Source organism: Rhinopithecus bieti, unplaced genomic scaffold (genome assembly GCF_001698545.2).
Source record: "Rhinopithecus bieti isolate Rb0 unplaced genomic scaffold, ASM169854v2 scaffold_7398, whole genome shotgun sequence".
NCBI lineage: Eukaryota > Metazoa > Chordata > Mammalia > Primates > Cercopithecidae > Rhinopithecus > Rhinopithecus bieti.
Genome location: NW_016805783.1, coordinates 2,560,686 through 2,579,023, shown reverse-complemented (window position 1 = coordinate 2,579,023; position 18,338 = coordinate 2,560,686). Strand labels below are relative to the sequence as shown.

The 18,338-nt window shown below is 37.8% G+C and overlaps 1 protein-coding gene across 5 annotated transcripts in view; it reads left to right on the top strand.

The window, feature by feature from the left end:
• Positions 1 to 18,338, top strand: part of FNDC3A (fibronectin type III domain containing 3A) — a 222,412-nt gene that overhangs the window by 187,263 nt on the left and 16,811 nt on the right. For all 5 annotated transcript variants that reach the window (XM_017873774.1, XM_017873775.1, XM_017873778.1 and 2 more), the window contains 6 exons: positions 3,009 to 3,095; positions 10,975 to 11,113; positions 12,128 to 12,196; positions 13,096 to 13,214; positions 15,516 to 15,621; positions 15,709 to 15,884. In XM_017873774.1, coding sequence (XP_017729263.1) covers positions 3,009 to 3,095; positions 10,975 to 11,113; positions 12,128 to 12,196; positions 13,096 to 13,214; positions 15,516 to 15,621; positions 15,709 to 15,884 — 696 coding nt within the window. The remainder of the gene's footprint in view (positions 1 to 3,008; positions 3,096 to 10,974; positions 11,114 to 12,127; positions 12,197 to 13,095; positions 13,215 to 15,515; positions 15,622 to 15,708; positions 15,885 to 18,338) is intronic.

Sequence of the window (18,338 nt, the reverse complement as noted above, 5' to 3'; positions counted from 1 at the left end):
GGTATTGAATTTTATCAAAGGCCTTTTCTGCATCTATTGAGATAATCATGTGGTTTTGTCATCGGTTCTGTTTATGTAATGGATTACATTTATTGATTTGCATATGCTGAACCAGCCTTGCATTCCTCGGGATGAAGCCAAGTTGATCATGGTGGATAAGCTTTTGATGTGCTGCTAGATTCGATTTGCCAGTATTTTATTGAGGATTTTCGCATTGATGTTCATCAGGCATCTCAGCCTGAAATTTTCATTTTTTGTTGTGACTGCCAGGTTTTGGTATCAGGATGATGCTGGCCTCATAAAATGAGTTAGNCATAAATAGCTCTTATTATTTTGAGCTACGTTCCATCAATACCTAGTTTATTGAGAGTTTCTGGCATGAAGGGGTATTGAATTTTATCAAAGGCCTTTTCTGCATCTATTGAGATAATCATGTGGTTTTTGTCATCGGTTCTGTTTATGTAATGGATTACATTTATTGATTTGCATATGCTGAACCAGCCTTGCATTCCTCGGGATGAAGCCAAGTTGATCATGGTGGATAAGCTTTTTGATGTGCTGCTGGATTCGATTTGCCAGTATTTTATTGAGGATTTTCGCATTGATGTTCATCAGGCATCTCAGCCTGAAATTTTCATTTTTTGTTGTGACTGCCAGGTTTTGGTATCAGGATGATGCTGGCCTCATAAAATGAGTTAGGGAGGAGTCCGTCTTTTTATATTGTTTGGAATAGTTTCAGAAGGAATGGTACCGGCACCTCTTTGTACCTCTGGTAGAATTTAGCTGTGAATCCATCTGGTCCTGGACTTTTTTTGGTTGGTAGGCTATGCTGGAAACCATCATTCTCAGCAAACTAACACAGGAACAGAAAACCAAACACTGCATGTTCTCACTCATAAGTGGGAATTGAACAATGAGAACACGTGGACACAGGGAGGGGAACATCACACAGCAGGGCCTGTTGGGGGGTAGGGGAGTAGGGGAGGGATAGCATTAGGAGAAATACCTAATGTAAATGATGGGTTGATGGGTGCAGCACACCACCATGATACATGTGTACCTATGTAACAAACCTGCATGTTCTGCACATGTATCCCAGAACTTAAAGTATAATTTTTTTTAAAATCAGAAAAAAAAAACATTTTAGTGTGGCATTAATCCTAATACAATAAATATTGCCACAGTAATTAGCTCATTTCCCAGTCCTTTGAAGCCGTGACTTGTTACTGTTTGGAATAGGTTAGGCATGATGAAGAACTCAGTCTTTTTTTTTCTTTTGCGACAAGGTCTTGCTCTGTAGCCCAGGCTGGAGTGCAGTGGCACAATCTCGGTTCACTTCAACCTTGAACTCCTGGGTTCAGGCAATCCTTTCGCCTCAGCCTTTCAAGTAGATGGGACTACAGGCACATGCCACCATGTGCCTGTATTTTAATTTTAAAATAAAAAAATTTTATTTTTTGTAGAGACAGAGTTTCGCTATGTTGCCTAGGCTGGTCTCGCACTCCTAGGCTCAAGTGGTCCTTCCACCTCGTCCTCCCAAAGTGCTGGGATTACAGACTTGAGCCACTATGCCCAGCCTGAAAACTCTGTATTTTCTTTTGATGTGAAAGAGGTTTTGTTTTGTTTGTGTGTGTATATATATGTCTGTCTGTGCTTTGGAACCACATAGGCTACACTTTAACTGCATCTGTTTTAGGGGAATTATGGGGAGGGGAAGATCACAGCCTTCTTGACTAAGCAGCTCTAAAAGATGAAGAAATATGTGTCTGCCTTTCTCTAAATGTATTTATACACTGCTTCCCAAAGTGTCACAGAAGATTTTTAAAGTTTCCTGTGAAACTGTGGTGCAGCCTGAATCTAGTTACCTAGAGCCTAGCTGACCAGAAGTTAGGGTGTATTCTATTATTAGATCTATATATAGTTCATACATTTTCAGAGCTACTTTGAAGGAATATAGGTCAAAAATAGCACTGGTCCACCCCTAAGTATATACCCAAAAGAATTGAAAACACGTGTTCATACAAAAAACTAGTACACAAATGTTCATAGCAGCATTATTCATAATAGTCAAAAAGTGGAAACAACCCAGATATCCATCAACAGATAGATGAATAAACAAAATGTGGTGTATCCATACAATGGAATATTTTTCAGCCATAAAAAGAGTACCGATATATGCCACAACATGAATCAACCTTGAAAACATTATGCTAAATAAAAGAGCCCAGTTACAAAAGACTACATATTATATGATTCCATTTATATGGATATAGACAAATCCATAGAAACAGGAAGTAATATTAGTAGATAGGAGGAGGAGGGAAGTGACTGCTACCCAAAAAAGGACAGGCTTTTTCTGAAATTAGAAATTAGGTGAGGGTTGCACAACTTTGTGAATACACTATAAGCCATTAGATTTTATACTTTGAAATGGTGAATTTTACAGCATATGAATTATATCTCAATTTTTTTTAATTCAAGAAATGATAACGTTTGGAAAGTTTGTAAAGCGTTGTCACTGGTGCTGGACATAGCAATCCCAAATCTAAGTGACATCCTCACCTGCCAGCGCAGCTAACCCTTTAATTATTTACTTAAACAACTATGTGTTAAGGGCAAGTTAAATATGTTAACTACTTACAGTTCTGTTCAGCTCTTGCACGATGTCTCTGGGAAATCTCTGTTCTTGGGATAGCTTACTGATGGTGAAGTTACCATTGGCTCCAACGCTAACCTCTCTTCCCTCAACACAAAGATCGTCTTCTCTTGGCCTACTATATTTACTGAGACTAAGTGGTCTGCTTCATCTTCCACCAAATGTTCAATAAGCATTTCCGGGTCTACCCACTGAAGACAGAAGCATCAAGGTGAGGATTCCACTCAACAGAGCTTTAGTCATATTGCACATAGTAGAAGATGAAGAGAAACCTGGGTCTTTTTACATATTCATTATTGCCCATATTTCTATTGTTAAGACATCGAATGAAGACTTCGTTTTCCTTTTCCAGGGATACGGTTTTAAGCCTAAATATGACGGAGAAGATCTTGCTTACACAGTGAAAAATCTCAGACGTAGTACTAAGTATAAATTTAAGGTAAGCTTTGAAAACCCTTAAAAGATTTGTTCCTTGTTCCTGCTCTTACTGGCACATTGGGGTTCTTTGTTTTCTGTTTGTTGTTTGTTTGTTTTTTGAGACAGGCTCTTACTCTGTCACCAAGGCTGCTGCAGTGGCACAGTCATGGCTCGCTGCAGCCACAACCTCCGGGGCTCAAGTCATCCTCCCACCTCAGCTTCCCAAGGAGCTGAGACCACAGGTGCATGCCACCACACTTGGCTAACTTATTTTGTAGAGACGAGGTTTCACCATGTTGCCCAGGCTGGTCTCAAACTCCTGGGTTCAAGTGATTTTCCTGCCTCGGCCTCCCAGAGTTCTGGGATTACAGACACGAGCCACTGCACCCGGCCTCTATTCTTACTGTTTTAAATCCAAGTATATACTTCACTCCTTTGGTTTTAGATCTTATATAATGTTGACCTTTTCTAGTGAGCTTTTTTGTTTTACTTTATTATATAGTGGTGCTTCTCAAACTTTGTATATTTAAAACAAAACCAATTTTATGACTCTTATTTGTGTAATGTGACCAAACATCTTTTAAAATATGAATGTTAGAACGTACTAAGTGTATGCTTTGTTGGCAGGGATATCACAGAAAATAATGCTACATTTTTCTCAATGTATCATATCAAGTGGCGTATCATTTCAATTTGTCTTATTACTGGTAGTCACTTGATAAAGCCTGTATCTACCATATTCTTCTCATATTTATAATAACCATAAAGTTATTCTTTTTTGTTTGTAATTAATAAGTATTTTGTAAATACTGTGTACCCTGTGAGCATCTTGTTCCTTATTAAACTTTCATCCATCGTTTTAACACCCATTGGTGATTCTTGCCTAAATCAATTATAACCATGATTGATGGTGCCAAGTGGTGATTTTTAAAATTTTATCATTTTTTCTACATTAATTAGTTGGCATTATACTGTAAGGAAAGAAAGACTTTCTCTTCTCCCCATTTATATCAGTAGGTACTCATGGAAGTCTGTTCAATGGGTTGTATTTTGTTGCTTTGATTATTGTGAGGCTCAAATTGTCCCAGATTTGGGATCCCCTACAAGCTGGCTGCAGAATCCTTTTGACATGTCTCTCATTCTTTGAGCCCTTCCTTTCTGGCACAAGATATTCTAGTCCCAACTTAAAGTTTACCTTCTTCAACTCTGGAATTGGCCATTTCTCAAAGCACCAGGATCCTTTTAGTGGACAGTGATATTTAGGAATCAAGATCTAGATACTAAGTATACTTAATTGCCATAGAGGTTTTACTGCTCCTGGGTACCCTCCCAATGGACAGAGCTAGGAAATATATGTGTGTATATGTTTAGTTTATATACAAATATTTATACACATGTATATACATAAATATACAGTTACAACACAGATACATGTCTGTGTTTCTTATCTCTGTATTTTTAAAAATCATGAGTTCACACCAGATACCCTCAATTCTAATCCAGTGCCACAGGTTAATTTTAGTTTTCCCCTGTCTTTATTTCTAACTTCCTTCATCATCAGTGAGAAACTTTGATCCAGTTCAGTATATTTACTTACTGGATCAAACCCCTCCCTGTCCCCCCATTCTCTTCCCTAAAGTCCTATTCAGGATCAAGGTGCTTGAGTTCCTACTGGGTACATGCTGCTGCCTCCACCCAACACATCCCTGTCCCCAGCACAAAGGCTTGCCTTAACTCAGCCCACCTATTGGCCTTTGGACTAAATTATTCCAGGAGGAGGGTGGGGAGACTACATGTCATTCTTGCTCACTTGAGGCAAGCTTTGAAGATTGTTCTAGTGTGAAGACTCCTGAAATTCTTATTTTTCCTAGTATAGTATTATTCTAGAATATATTTTTGCTCTTTGTCTTGGTCAGTATATACATTGCTATTTCTTGGCCGACCGTGCTTGAATTAGTTAATATACCAGTTAATATAAGCCAGACTGTATTTGCACAGAAGTTTTCCCAAGAATATAACAGGATGCTCATTAGTTGATAAATTCAACATTTAAATTTTCCTACCAGTGCTTATTTAATCAAACCATTTCAAATAAATGATAAAAGCTGCTGTAAATTGTGTTCACTATTAAAAGCAAAGATAAATTTTATTACTTCTTAAGAACCTTAAGTCTTTAGCAATGGGAAATTTGATTATTTAGTACATAATAATTGTTATGCTTTATTTTATGCTATTAGCTTCATTTTAAAAATGTATAATAATGCTAGGTCAATTTAATTTCTAAATATGGTTTTCATATTTACAAGATTTATAAAATACCTGAGAAATAGGCACATCCATTCCAGTTTTGTGATGATATTGGGTTGTATTTTTGCTTCATTAATGAAGCATTCCAACAGGTCTTCTAAAGAGGAAGTTGTCTTTGTAATTTGTTAAGTTTATGAAAATCCTAAAATTCTACTACCTTGTAACACCATAGTATTTCAGGGACTGAAATGCATACAAATACACATATGTGTCAAATTCCTTAGCGTTCTACTGTAAGCCAATCAAATTTCTATTTAGGCCAGGCATGGTGGCTCACGCCTGTAATCCCAACTACTTGGGAGTCTGAGGCATAAGAACTGCTTGAACCTGGGAGGTAAAGTTTGCAGTCAGCCAAGATTATGCCACTGCACTCTAGACTGGGTGATATATAGCAAGACTCTGTCTCAAAAAAAAAAAAATATTTTTTTTTTTCTATGTAAAAGCTGCCAGGCATGGTAGCTCACACTTGTAATAATCCCAACACTTTCGGAGGCTGAGAAGGGAGGATCATTTGAGCCCAGGATTTCAAGGCTGTAGTGAGCTATGATTGTGTCACTGCACTCCAGCCTAGGCAGCAGAGCAAGACCTTATCTCTTAATAATATTAACTAATTAATTAAACTGTGTTTCACTATGGTAGTCACTGTCAAATTTCAGGGGAGGGAGAAGTATACAGTCAGAATCTCCAAGGAGACAGTAGGCTGTTGCACAAAATTCTCCCAGATAATGAGGTTGGAGATGGGAAAACAATGTTTCTGAAAGCCACCTCTTTACACAGCACTGGATAAAAGGAAGAGGGCTATATTCTGGCTTATTAAGATGTAGAGCAATAGTTATCAAAGTGGTCAGCAGGCCATTTTATCAGTATTGCCTGAGAACTTGTTAGAAATGTAAATTCTCTGGCCCCTCCCCTCTCCACCTCCATCTACTAAATCAGAAATTTGGGGGGCAGAGGCCTAGCAATCTGATGTGGTATACTTCCAAGTAATTCTGATCCTTGCCAAAATTTGGAAACAACTGATCTAGAGGAGGAAAAAAAAAACAGGAAGTAGAAAATGATGCTTGTATGAAGTTCTAGGAGCTCAGACACTTATTTTAAATCTGCCATGTGCGGGGAACCCAGCTTAAGGGCATTTTGAATCGTTAAATCCTATTGTTGTGTCTCTGTCTTCCTTTTCTAGCTAGATATTGCGGACTCTTTCAAACAGTTATATCAAAATAAAATCTTAATATTTTAGAGAGATCTTAGAACACTGAAGAGAGATCTTAGAAAACTTTGAGAAAACTATAAAAAATTAAAATATTTTAAAATATTTAAAATACAATCCAGGAAGTAATGACTAAGTAGCATGTTATTATTCTGAAGAAACAATAAGAATATGATTAACGTAAAATGAACCACTAATATGACCAAGTTTACCAAATACTAGAGCTCCATGTTCTACACTGAGGACAATTCTGGGATAATCAAAATACTAAAACAAGATTAGAACAGTGAAAAAATGTAAATGATAAAGAAAAATGAAAATAAAATTTTATTTATTTATTTATTTGTTTATTTTGAAACGGGGGCTCACACCATCACCCAGGCTGGAGTGCATTGGCACAATCATAGTTCGCTGCAGCCTCAAACTCCTGAGCTCAAGGGATCCTCCCACCTTAGCCTCCTGAGTAAGCTGGGACCACAGGCATGAGCCACCACACCTGGCTAGAGAGAGAGAGAGAGTGTGTGCATGCGTGCGTGTGTGTGTGTGTGTGTGTGTGTGTGTGTGTGTGTGTGTGTGTGTAGATAGTCTTGTATGTTGCCCAGGATGATGTTGAACTCCTGGACTCAATCAGTCCTCCCACCTCTGCCTCCCAAAGCACTAGGATTACAGGCATGAGCCACCACGCCCAGCCAAAAATAAAATTTTAAAGCACAACAAAGCAATCAGAATTCTTTAAAATTATTTAAAATTAAGAGTTATAAGCAATTCTAATTTCATCAAATGGTTCACTGAAGGCTGGGCTAAGACCTGGTGTCTAAAATTTTTTTTTAAACGATCAAAGGCTTCATAGCTGAGTGGCCAGTCCTAGAACCCTAGGCCACTAGAAAACTGATGCCTTGTTTCCTGAATTTCCTGTGAAAGTTTTTCAAGTAGCAAGCCTTCTGGGATTTTTTTTTTCTTTTTTTATTTCCAGTCCCCACTTTGGATGTAGCAAGGCTTCTAAAGGTCAAGGTCTGGGCATCTTGAGCTAACTAAGAACCTTTAGATACTTTCACTTTTAGCTTATTCCTTTTTGTTTGAGGTCTTTTTATAGGTAAAGAGAAATCAAAACAGCTTGTATCTGACTCCATTAACTACTTTTATGTTCCATCCTTGAAATTCACTTATGTTAGCATCTGTTACAGTACATAGTATGTAGTCATGTTTTCTTCTTCTCATCTTGTCTGGTGTCATTTTATGATCTATCTTTTCTGCCCTAAGTGTGCCCTAGCTAAGTCCTTAGGTCTTCTTGGTGTATCCCTCTCTTGCTTGGATGTACCATCTTTTTGCCTTATATCATCCGCCATTTCTGTCTTGAAGAATACTAAGTCTCCAAACATGTTCTGTATATAACTGCTTTCAGGCTCTTTTCTTACCTTCCAATCCAGGTTCTCTTCTATACCTAGATTAATCTTTCTGAAAAACAGCTTTCCCTCTAAGAAACAATTTCCTTAGTTTGATATAAGGTTCTTTATATTTCTGTTCAGTTTTTAAAATTTACTACCTTCCAGTCCATATTTGAACCACCTACCTCACCAGATTAACTACTGATCTCTCCCTGAGCAGAGCTCACTGTTTACTATTCACTTGTGCTCTTACGTGCAGGGCTTTCTGTTTTTTTCTCTTACCCAAGCTTCCCCTTTGATTGCTATTGCTCAGGAAGACTCCATAATACTTCCATTTTCCTTTTCAAAGCCTTCCTGAACCATTTTAGGCCTTAGTAATCTTTCTTCTCCTGCCCAATTCTTTTGATACACATATTGCTTATCTTCCGCATGAAGATTCTAAACTCCTCGAAGATAAGATCTGATCACACAGGGTTCCTAGCACAGTGCTCCTTATGTGATAGGCACTAAATGAAAATTTTGATTAAAATTTGGGTGGAGGGAGATTATCTTGTTGACTTTATACCTTTAATTACCCTTATGACTAGAAGGTGCTTTACAGTAAAAGGAGACAATGTTGAAATATAGAGCCTTAAAAACATAGTTAAATGAATCTTTATAGTTTTTAGGAAGACTGTTCTTCTGGTTAAAAGGTTTAAGTAGATTCTGTGCACAATATTGAGAAGTGTTTCAAACCCATTTGTAGTCTCATTTGTAAAGAAGTAGAGTGAGAAAACATCCTGAAAATCCATGTGACTGTGAGAGGACTGAGGAAGCCTGAGCAAAATTGAACAATTGGACTAAACTTTACTGAGTTCTGATGGGCTCTATGAATTATTTGGGGTCGTAGATTTATTCATATCCTTGTGTATGGTGTTATATAGCATCATAGTCCCCATCTGTGAGTCATTCATTCAACCAGTAGTTGAGCATCTACTCTCTGCTAAGCACTGTTCTAAACACTAATACTACAACAGATATTCTGATGAGGGGAATGGACAATATTAATAAGCAAACAAATAGATTGTGTTAAGTGCAATGCAGGTTAATTAAAATAGAATGGGGTAAGAGAGAATGAGTAGTTAAGGAAGTCTTCTTGGAAATGGCATTTAAACAGATCTGAGTAACAAGGAAGTAGCATGTCAAAATCAGAAGAACATTCTGCTAGCACAAAGACCCTGCAGTGGAGTTTCAAGAGGTAGTTAAGGATGAAATCACACAGGGCCTTGTAGGCATGGTGTGGAATTTAGATTTTATTTTGAGTAAGATGGAAAGCCATTAGAGGGTTCTGAGCTGAGCAGTGATAAAGTCTCTCTGGCTGCGGTGTAGAAAGTAGGTGGGGATCAAGGGCAGGAATGTACACTGGGAAACTAGGTAGTGGTATAATTACAGTCACTCAGGAAAGACAGGAGAAAGGAGGCTTTCATTAACGTGGTTGTAATTGTAAAGAATAGTGAAGTGGAAGTATATAGTGAGAGATTTGATGCGGTTTAGAGAAGAATCAAGGATGTCTCCTTTTTGTAAGGTCAGCCAAGAGAAAGAATAGACCCAAAGTCAGGTGAGTAAGTGTATTGAACCTGCCGGCTGCTCCACTGCAGACAGAGGAGGAAGCCCTGAGCTTACAAAATGAGGGGTTTATATTGGGGAGAGAGACCCTGGGGTCGTTTGTTGGTTAACTTTGCCATATATCACCTTGTGATGTTTGTGGTAGAGGCTAAATGAAGGAACTTACAGGTGGGTGTAGGTAAAGTTTGTGCTTCCCACGACCTCCCCGTGTGTAGTCCCAATGGCCTGTAATTGGGATTTGCTTATCACAGCAAGGCCTGATAGGTGAAGTCTGCTGGCTTCACTGTGGCGCCTAGATAAGGGCTTAGAAATGTAAAGGGGCTCAGAGGGAAAGGTGGGCCACACAGAGAGGAGTTGCAGAGCATAAGGGGGAGGGGTGGGCAGCATGGAGAGGTTTGTGGGGAGTGTCAGCAGTACAAAGTAGCACAAAGCTTTTTTGGGGCGGTTTGTCTCTAACACTTTTGACTTGAGCAACTAGGTAGACGGGTAGAGCTTTTTACCGTGGGGAGAGAAAAAGAGGGGCAGGTTTAGAGAAGAAAAAATCATGGTTTGGTATTGTACTTGAAGATCTTTTAAGTTCAGTAGAGGAGAAAATGTAACAATACAGGTATAGTTAAATGTCTATAATAGAATAATACCTAGATTGGAATTATATTTCTCTATTGCTTTATAAAAAATTATCCCAAAATTTAGCATCTTGAAAAAACAAACTTACAGTTTCTGTGGGTCAGGAATTGAGAACCAGCTTAACTGGGTAATTCTAATGTAGGGTCTCTATGAGGTTGTAATCAAGATGTCACCTGGGATTGCAGTCATCTCAAGGCTCTCCTGGGACTGGAGTCTGCTTTCAAGTTCACTCACATGGTTGTCTCCAGGAATCCTCAGTTCCTCACCACATGAATTTTTCCATAGGGAAGTTACACACACTGTCATTTCTGCTGTATTCTGTTTGTTTGAGTGATTAAGTATAACACGCACACAAGGGAAGGGGGATTAAACTTCACCTTTTGAAGAAAGGAGATTCAAAGAATGTATGGACCTCTTTCTAAACCCACAAAGAATATTAAAAGAAGAAACAAAGCAAGCCTAAAGCCTAAAGCCCATCAAGAATCACCAGATTATAGCTTGTTCCTTTGATTCTTATTTAGTATCAAAATGTTAGGTTTTACACTTGTATTCCCCGGATGGACTCTAAAAAGGGAAGTACAGTTTCATAATCTTCATACATGCCAAGTATCTATTGGAGTCAAGCAGTTCTCAAAGAACAAACCATTCCAAGCTAAAAAAAAGTATTTTATCATTTGGTTGAAGCTGTTTGTCTCCTATCACTTTGTTCATTAAGCCAGTATCATTAAGTATCAAATGCATTATTTTATGTCTTTGTGTTCTCATCACAGGTTATTGCTTACAACTCAGAAGGTAAAAGTAATCCAAGTGAAGTAGTAGAATTTACTACTTGCCCTGATAAACCAGGCATACCTGTAAAGCCTTCAGTGAAAGGAAAGATACATTCACACAGTTTTAAAATAACTTGGGGTAAGATATTGTGCATGTTTATACATTAATACTTTTGTGTTTGATTAAAATAATTTGAATATGAAGATAATTTTTAAGATATTTGAGTAAATTTGTTATCTCAAGACAGTCCAAAAAGAAATGTGAGAGTCATTCATTGGGTACATTTTTTGTGGAAAACCTTATACTCATGCATGGTAGATTAAGATATTATAAAGAGCAACTTGCGATCCACTGTAAGATAGTGAGCAGGGGTAGCACTGTGTGAAATGAAAGATTACTGAACTTGCAGCTAAAGTCACCTGGGTCATCTGGCTCTTATGAGAAATGAAAACCATTCATTTAAAACAAACATTTATCGACCACCTACCTACATACCTAATGGAAAAACAAAGATCCCATAAACTTGACCCTTGCCTGAAAATTCAGACCAATAAAATGCTTCAGTGATATTCAAAAATTTCAAACAACCTTAACATCTAAAGTAAATGGAGGCTGGGCATGGTGGCTCACACCTGTAATCCCAACACTTTGGGAGGCCGAGGCAGGCAGATCACCTGAGGTCAGGAGTTTGAGACCACCCTGGCCAACATGGTGAAATCCCGTCTCTACTAAAAGTATAAAAATTAGCTGGGCATGGCGGCACATGCCTGTAGTCCCAGCTACTCAGGAGGCTGAGGAAGGAGAATCACTTGAACCCAGGAAGCAGAGGTTGCAGTGAGTCAAGATCATTACCATTGCACTGCAGCCTGGGTGACAGAGTGAGACTCCATCTAAAAAAAATAAAATAAAAATAAATAAAGTAAGTGGAATATCATGCAGCCATTAAAAATTGTTATAGAGAGCCCTATTTTAAATATGGTAAATTAAGTGAAAGCAGATGACAACAGCATGGAGTAATTGGGTACTGGTATTAAGTCATTGCAGGTGATTTTTTTTTTTTTTAAACCTAGTTTCGTATTCTGTTTATTAGGTTTTTTATCATTTTTATGTTGTTTTGTGCTTTGCTTAATACTACTTTGCTTCTTTGAATAGATCCACCAAAAGACAATGGCGGAGCAGCCATCAATAAATATGTGGTGGAGATGGCAGAAGGTTCTAACGGTATGAATGGATATTAAACACTGATAGATTTATTCCAGCCAGTCTCTTTCTATTCTTTATGGCTTTACATTTTGTGTTATATCTTGTCTTTCTTCCTGCTTTTCATAAGGCACTGTAAAAAGATGTTTACTTCACTTTGGGCTGTCCTGGATTTTTTTTTCTTTGTTTGTAGCAGTTAGGATTTTGCCTGTTACGATCCACTTTAAATTGTGATTTCCAGAAATACAGTGAATCAAATGTAAGAGTGCTGTACACCTGTATCATTGCATTTACATGTTCTTTTTGTTCTCATTTGTTTACATTACTCAGCCTCTATACACCTAGACCAAGTCTTTAGATACTATGAATCTTCTGAAGGTTAGTTTATTCAGTTAGATTTATATACAGATAGAGAAGCACTAACTTCTAAAATTTAACTCACATCATACTAGTTTTAGTAGTAAGTTTTATGACTAGTGAACTTTATTCTTGAATCGCACATTTAGCAGTGTTTATTTCTATGAAATGACCTATTTCCTGCCAAAAAAAAAAGGATGTCTTTTAATTAGGACTAGACTTCCTCTGATACTGGTTTTTTGTACTCTTTGTGTGCTATAACATTATTACTGGACCAGTAAACACATTTAAAATGCTTAATTAAAAGTAAATTATCAATCTAGGCCAAAGTCTGTACAGAATTACAGAGATATTTCACTTCCATGAAGCCATGCAGACTTGTCTAGGAAGTTGCACACATAAAGAAAATTAGATCATTTCCAGGAAACCGAAACAAGCCTAAATTGTTTCTGACAAATTACATAAATACTTACTTTGTGAAGCTAGGATACCTGATGTGTCCATGATACCAAAACGTTAAACATTACCTAGTATCTGATTGAACACAATTCCTCACCTTACAGGAAACAAATGGGAAATGATATACAGTGGCGCTACCAGGGAACATCTTTGTGATCGACTGAATCCAGGCTGTTTCTATCGTTTACGAGTTTACTGCATCAGTGATGGAGGACAGAGTGCGGTAATACTTATATGTAGATGCTTTTGTGTAGTTGTTAAGTTTGGCTAAATGGGGTAGGGTTACCAGGTGCCACTTCAAATATTGAAACATATCCACAAATGGAGCAAAGTAACTTCTATAACCTGTTTGGTTAATCTGATAGTGACCAAAATATTCTAATGTACTTAGCTCACAGTAAGTATTCAGTGTATGTCTATTTTCTGGTTGATATTCAGCTTTGGAAAAACAAATACATGAAAACATTGGAGAAAATTTTATAAAGATAAATTTGAGAATGATGCTTAATAACCATACTAAGCAGAAATAGAAATAAAATTATAGACTGATTTACTGCTTCATAAATTATGTGTGTGAGAACACATCATAAAATAGTATCTACTTATTTAAATCTACTTTCTAATATTTACTTATTTCAAAAAAGTTGGCCATTATTTTTTTATTAGAGACTCAATAATCAAAATGAACTTAAAGTGTACCATTGATATAAAGACATAATGTTCTAGGGATGTATGTTTATTAATAAGAGTGATTTTTTTTTTTTTGAAACGGAGTCTCACTCTGTCGCCCAGGCTGGAGTGCAGTGGCACGATCGGGGCTCACTGCAACCTCTGCCTCCTGGGTTCAAGAATTCTGCTTCAGCTTCCCGAGTAGCTGGGACTACAGGTGCCCACCACCATGCCTGGCTAACTGTTGTATTTTTAGTAGAGACGGGGTTTTACCATGTTGGCCAAGCTGGCCTTGAACTCCTAATCTCGTGATCCACTGGCCTCGGCCTCCCACAGTGCTGGGATTACAGGCATAAGCCACCATACCTGGCAAGTGATTTTTTTTTTTTTTTTAATGAATTAAACCAAGAATGCTTTCTTGGATCATTCATAATGGCTGTTTTGTTTTTTTTTTTCAAAATGGAATTTAATGCAATGAAAATATTCTTTTTTAAAATGAAATATAGGCATTTTGTTGAAAATGAAACTAATGTGAAACTGAGTGTGAGTCCTGCCCAGCTGGCTTGTGTTCCAATTGCTTCATTTTATCCAGTAAGAAAATCTCCCTGGATTTAAGAAAAGCAACCATACATACACATGCACAAAATCCTGTTCTACTATAGCATTTTACAGCATTTTTGTATAGGATAGCTTTCTGATAAAAAGATTCGTATTTTGTGTTTAAAAGAATGTTAAATACGAACCTTAATATGTTGCACGTAAGGAATATGGCACTGAGTTTGTGTCATTGTTTTGTTTTTTGTTGTTGTTGTTTTGTTTGTTTCTGAGACGGAGTCTGGCTCTGTCGCCCAGGCTGGAGTGCAGTGGCACCATCTCGGCTCACTGCAAGCTCTGCCTCTTGGGTTCACGCCATTCTCCTGCCTCAGCCTCCTGAGTAGCTGGGACTACAGGCGCCCGCCACCACGCCCGGCTAATTTTTTGTATTTTTAGTAGAGACTGGGTTTCACCGTTTTAGACAGGATGGTCTCAATCTTCTGACCCTGTGATTCACCCGCCTCAGCCTCCCAAAGTGCTGGGATTACAGGCGTGAGCCACCGCACCCGGCCCAGTGTGGCATTGTTTTTAACAGAGTGTCTTTGAAAATAAAGGCTTTTAAAAATATAAATATAGCATAGAAACTAAAAGCAATATCAAATACCTAGAAAGATGCCGAATACCTGGAAAAGCTTACCTGATTTCAGAATTATTTTTAGGTGGAAAGGATAAAGGAAAGATAATTTTGTAATGTATAAGTTAAGCCTGGTGCAGTGATGAATGTGTATGGTCTCAGCTACTCTGGATGTGGGAGGATTGCTTGAGCCCAAGAATTTGAGGCTGTAATCATACCTGTGAATAGCCACTGCACTCCAGCCTGGGCAACACACCAAGACCCCACCTCTAAAACTCAATCAATCAATCAGCTTATACAGTATATTAACACATCCCTCCTTAGAAGAGATTTATGGATCCCTTTGGAGAAGATAAAAAATATTGCCCATTAAATTGTGTTGGAAGTTGTTTTTTTCTTTAGTTATGGAAGGAAAAGGAAAGGAAGGGTTCATTGAAGTTCGTTTTCAGTAACTTGCTTTGTATATAGCACTTGCACAGTACATGTCTTTGTCTATGAAAATTTTGAGTTTTTATTTAATTGGGTTTTGATTTTTTTTCAGAACTTTATTCCTTTTTCATTGACAATCAAGTACAATTTCAAATTATCAGTGCAATATTTATGTTTATATTATTTTTCCTTACCAAAAGCAATCTGATTATTTGGTTTTGGGGCATTTTTGTTTTCTTTTTGCTTTTGTTTTGGCAGGTCTCTGAATCTTTACTTGTGCAGACTCCAGCTGTGCCTCCTGGCCCATGCCTCCCTCCCAGATTACAGGGTAGACCCAAAGCAAAAGAAATACAGTTACGATGGGGTAATTTCCATTTTGGTAATACATTATTATTAAGTTAGAACAGAAAGTATTCGTCTTGTTAAATTGCATCAATCTTTCCACCTTTAGGACCCCCTCTGGTTGATGGTGGATCACCCATTTCCTGTTACAGTGTGGAAATGTCTCCTGTAGAAAAAGATGAACCTAGAGAAGTTTACCAAGGTTCTGAAGTAGAATGTACAGTGAGCAGCCTTCTTCCTGGAAAGACATACAGCTTCAGACTGCGTGCAGCTAACAAAATGGGGGTAAGAAGGTTGTGCTGGTAGAATTATAATCACAATGGTGATATATGTTTCATTTTAACATATATCATCATATCCATTATTTGGCCATTTAGCTTTTATATGACTCCAAATTTTACAATTTTTTAATAAGCATACATTGATAAATACAAGAGAAGTTAGTATGTTCCACAATTTAATTTTATGAAATCTCAGTATTTTAGATCTCACTTACAGTCTGTGACACTTTGGACTTCAACTGGGCTAGAGTTTACCTTTTAGGCAGTGTTAATAGAGTTTACTTAATCAATTTAAAAGTTGAAGTAAAATCGTAAGTACTGAAGTTTTTTGAGGCTGATTGAAGTTTTTGAGGTTTTTGAGTTTTTTGAGGCTGATTGAAGTTTTTTGAGGCTGAAGTAGCATTTACTTTCAGTTGGCAACTAATTATGATGTTTTGCCCAAGTGAAAAAAAACTTACGCTTTAAACTATTCTGGTTTTGTATGTATTTAATATATAACTCCAAAAAGTGGACAAAGTAGGTAATATCTCCATTTCACAACTAAGGAAACTGGGGTTCAGGAAAGCTAAATATTTTGTCCACAGTCGTACACACTAATAAGTGATAGAGGTAAGCTGCAAACCTGAGTTTGCCAGACTCCAGAGCCAAAGCTCTTTCCACTCAGCTATGACACCTCTCATCTCTCTGCGATAAAGCAGATTCTCTAAGGACAAAGCAGTAATTTCCTATATCAACTAAATAACGATTTCTTTGAACTATTCTATAATTAAAATTTTATAGAATTAAATTGACAGTTCTCTTATACCCATTATTTTGGTGAACTATACTATATTTCATATCCTGTTGTCCAAAAGGGTTCTGTATTTACATCTGTAAACTTACTTTTAAATTTATTACTGTTTGGTTTTTTGAAACAGGGTCAGTGTGGAGTGCAGTAGTATGATCTTGGCTCTCTGCAACCTCTGCCTCCTGGGCTCAGGTGACCCTCCTACCTCAGCCTCCCGAGTAGCTGGGACCACTGGTGCACACCACCACACCTGGATAATTTTTTCATATTTTTAGTAGAGAGGGGGTTTTGTCATGTTGCCCAAGTTGGTCTCAAACTCCTGGGCTCAAGAGATCCACCCACCTCGGCCTCCCAAAGTTGTGGGATTACAGGCATGAGCCACTGTGCCCGGCCTAAATTTCTTATATGTCAAGTTTATATACTTAGGCAGCTCTTACACAAGTCATTCCTTTCTGTAAGAAGCCATCTTGTCAGCCTCACAAGGTTACAGTACGCTAAGATCACATCTTTAATACTTACATCTTAATTTATATTTTCAGGTTTGTGATAATTTGTCAAAATCACCTTAAGTAAATATTTACTTTCCATATTCCCAAAGAATATATATTTTAGACTTTTCTAAAGCTATTCCAGATTTTAAGATAAAATTTATGCCTACCAGAGAGCAGTACTGATAAATAATGTACTATAAATAACACTGTTTACAGTTTTATTTTAAATAAAAGCCATTCAGCATGCTAGAATGGTGAAGCTTTGTATCATTATTTTGTTGTTGTTGACATGAATTAACCTTGCTCAAAAAAGGGAGGCAAAAAAAATTACATTTGTCTTGAAAAACTTTTTTAAATCCCTATAGGACTTGAGGAACCAGAATCATTACTTCAGTTCTTATAAATAGTTGTGCTAAACCTCAAATTTCTATCATTTAGTGGCCCTTTCCATGCTCCCCATGAACTAAACTGAATTGTTTGTGTGGCTGATATGTTGTATTAGGTTGCCTTATAACATGTATAACAGTACTCTTTATTTGTAGATACCTTTGTATGTATGTATGTGTGTGTATAGACAGATAGACAGACTTCTTTTTTTAGGACAGGGTCTCTGTCACCCCGGCTGGAGTGCAATGGTATGATCATGGCTCACTGCAACCTCAACCTCCCAGGCTTAAGCGATCCTCCTGCCTCAAGCCTCCTGAGTAGCAGGGACTATAGGTGCACACCACCACACCAGGCTTATTTTTTACTTTTTTGTAGAGATGGGGGTCCCCTTATGTTTCTCAGGTTGGTCTCAAACTCTTGGGCTCAAGTGATTCCCCCACCTTGGCCTCCCAAAGTGGTGGGATTACAGGCATGAGCCTCTGCACCTGACCTTTTGTATATACTTATTATTGTAAATCATTTACTGCCATTAGCAGTCTGTAAGTCTATCCTATTAAATGACATATTGGCCAGGCACGGTGGTAAATGCCTGTAATCCCAGCACTTTGGGAGGCCAAGGCAAGTGGGTCACTTGAGGTCAGGAGTTCGAGACCAGCCTGACCAACATAGTGAAACCCCTTCTCTACTAAAAAGTGCAAAACTTAGCTGGGGGTGGTAGCACGTGCCTGTAATCCCAGCTGCTCTGGAGGCTGAGGGCAGGAAAATCATTTGAACCTGGGAGGCAGAGGTTACA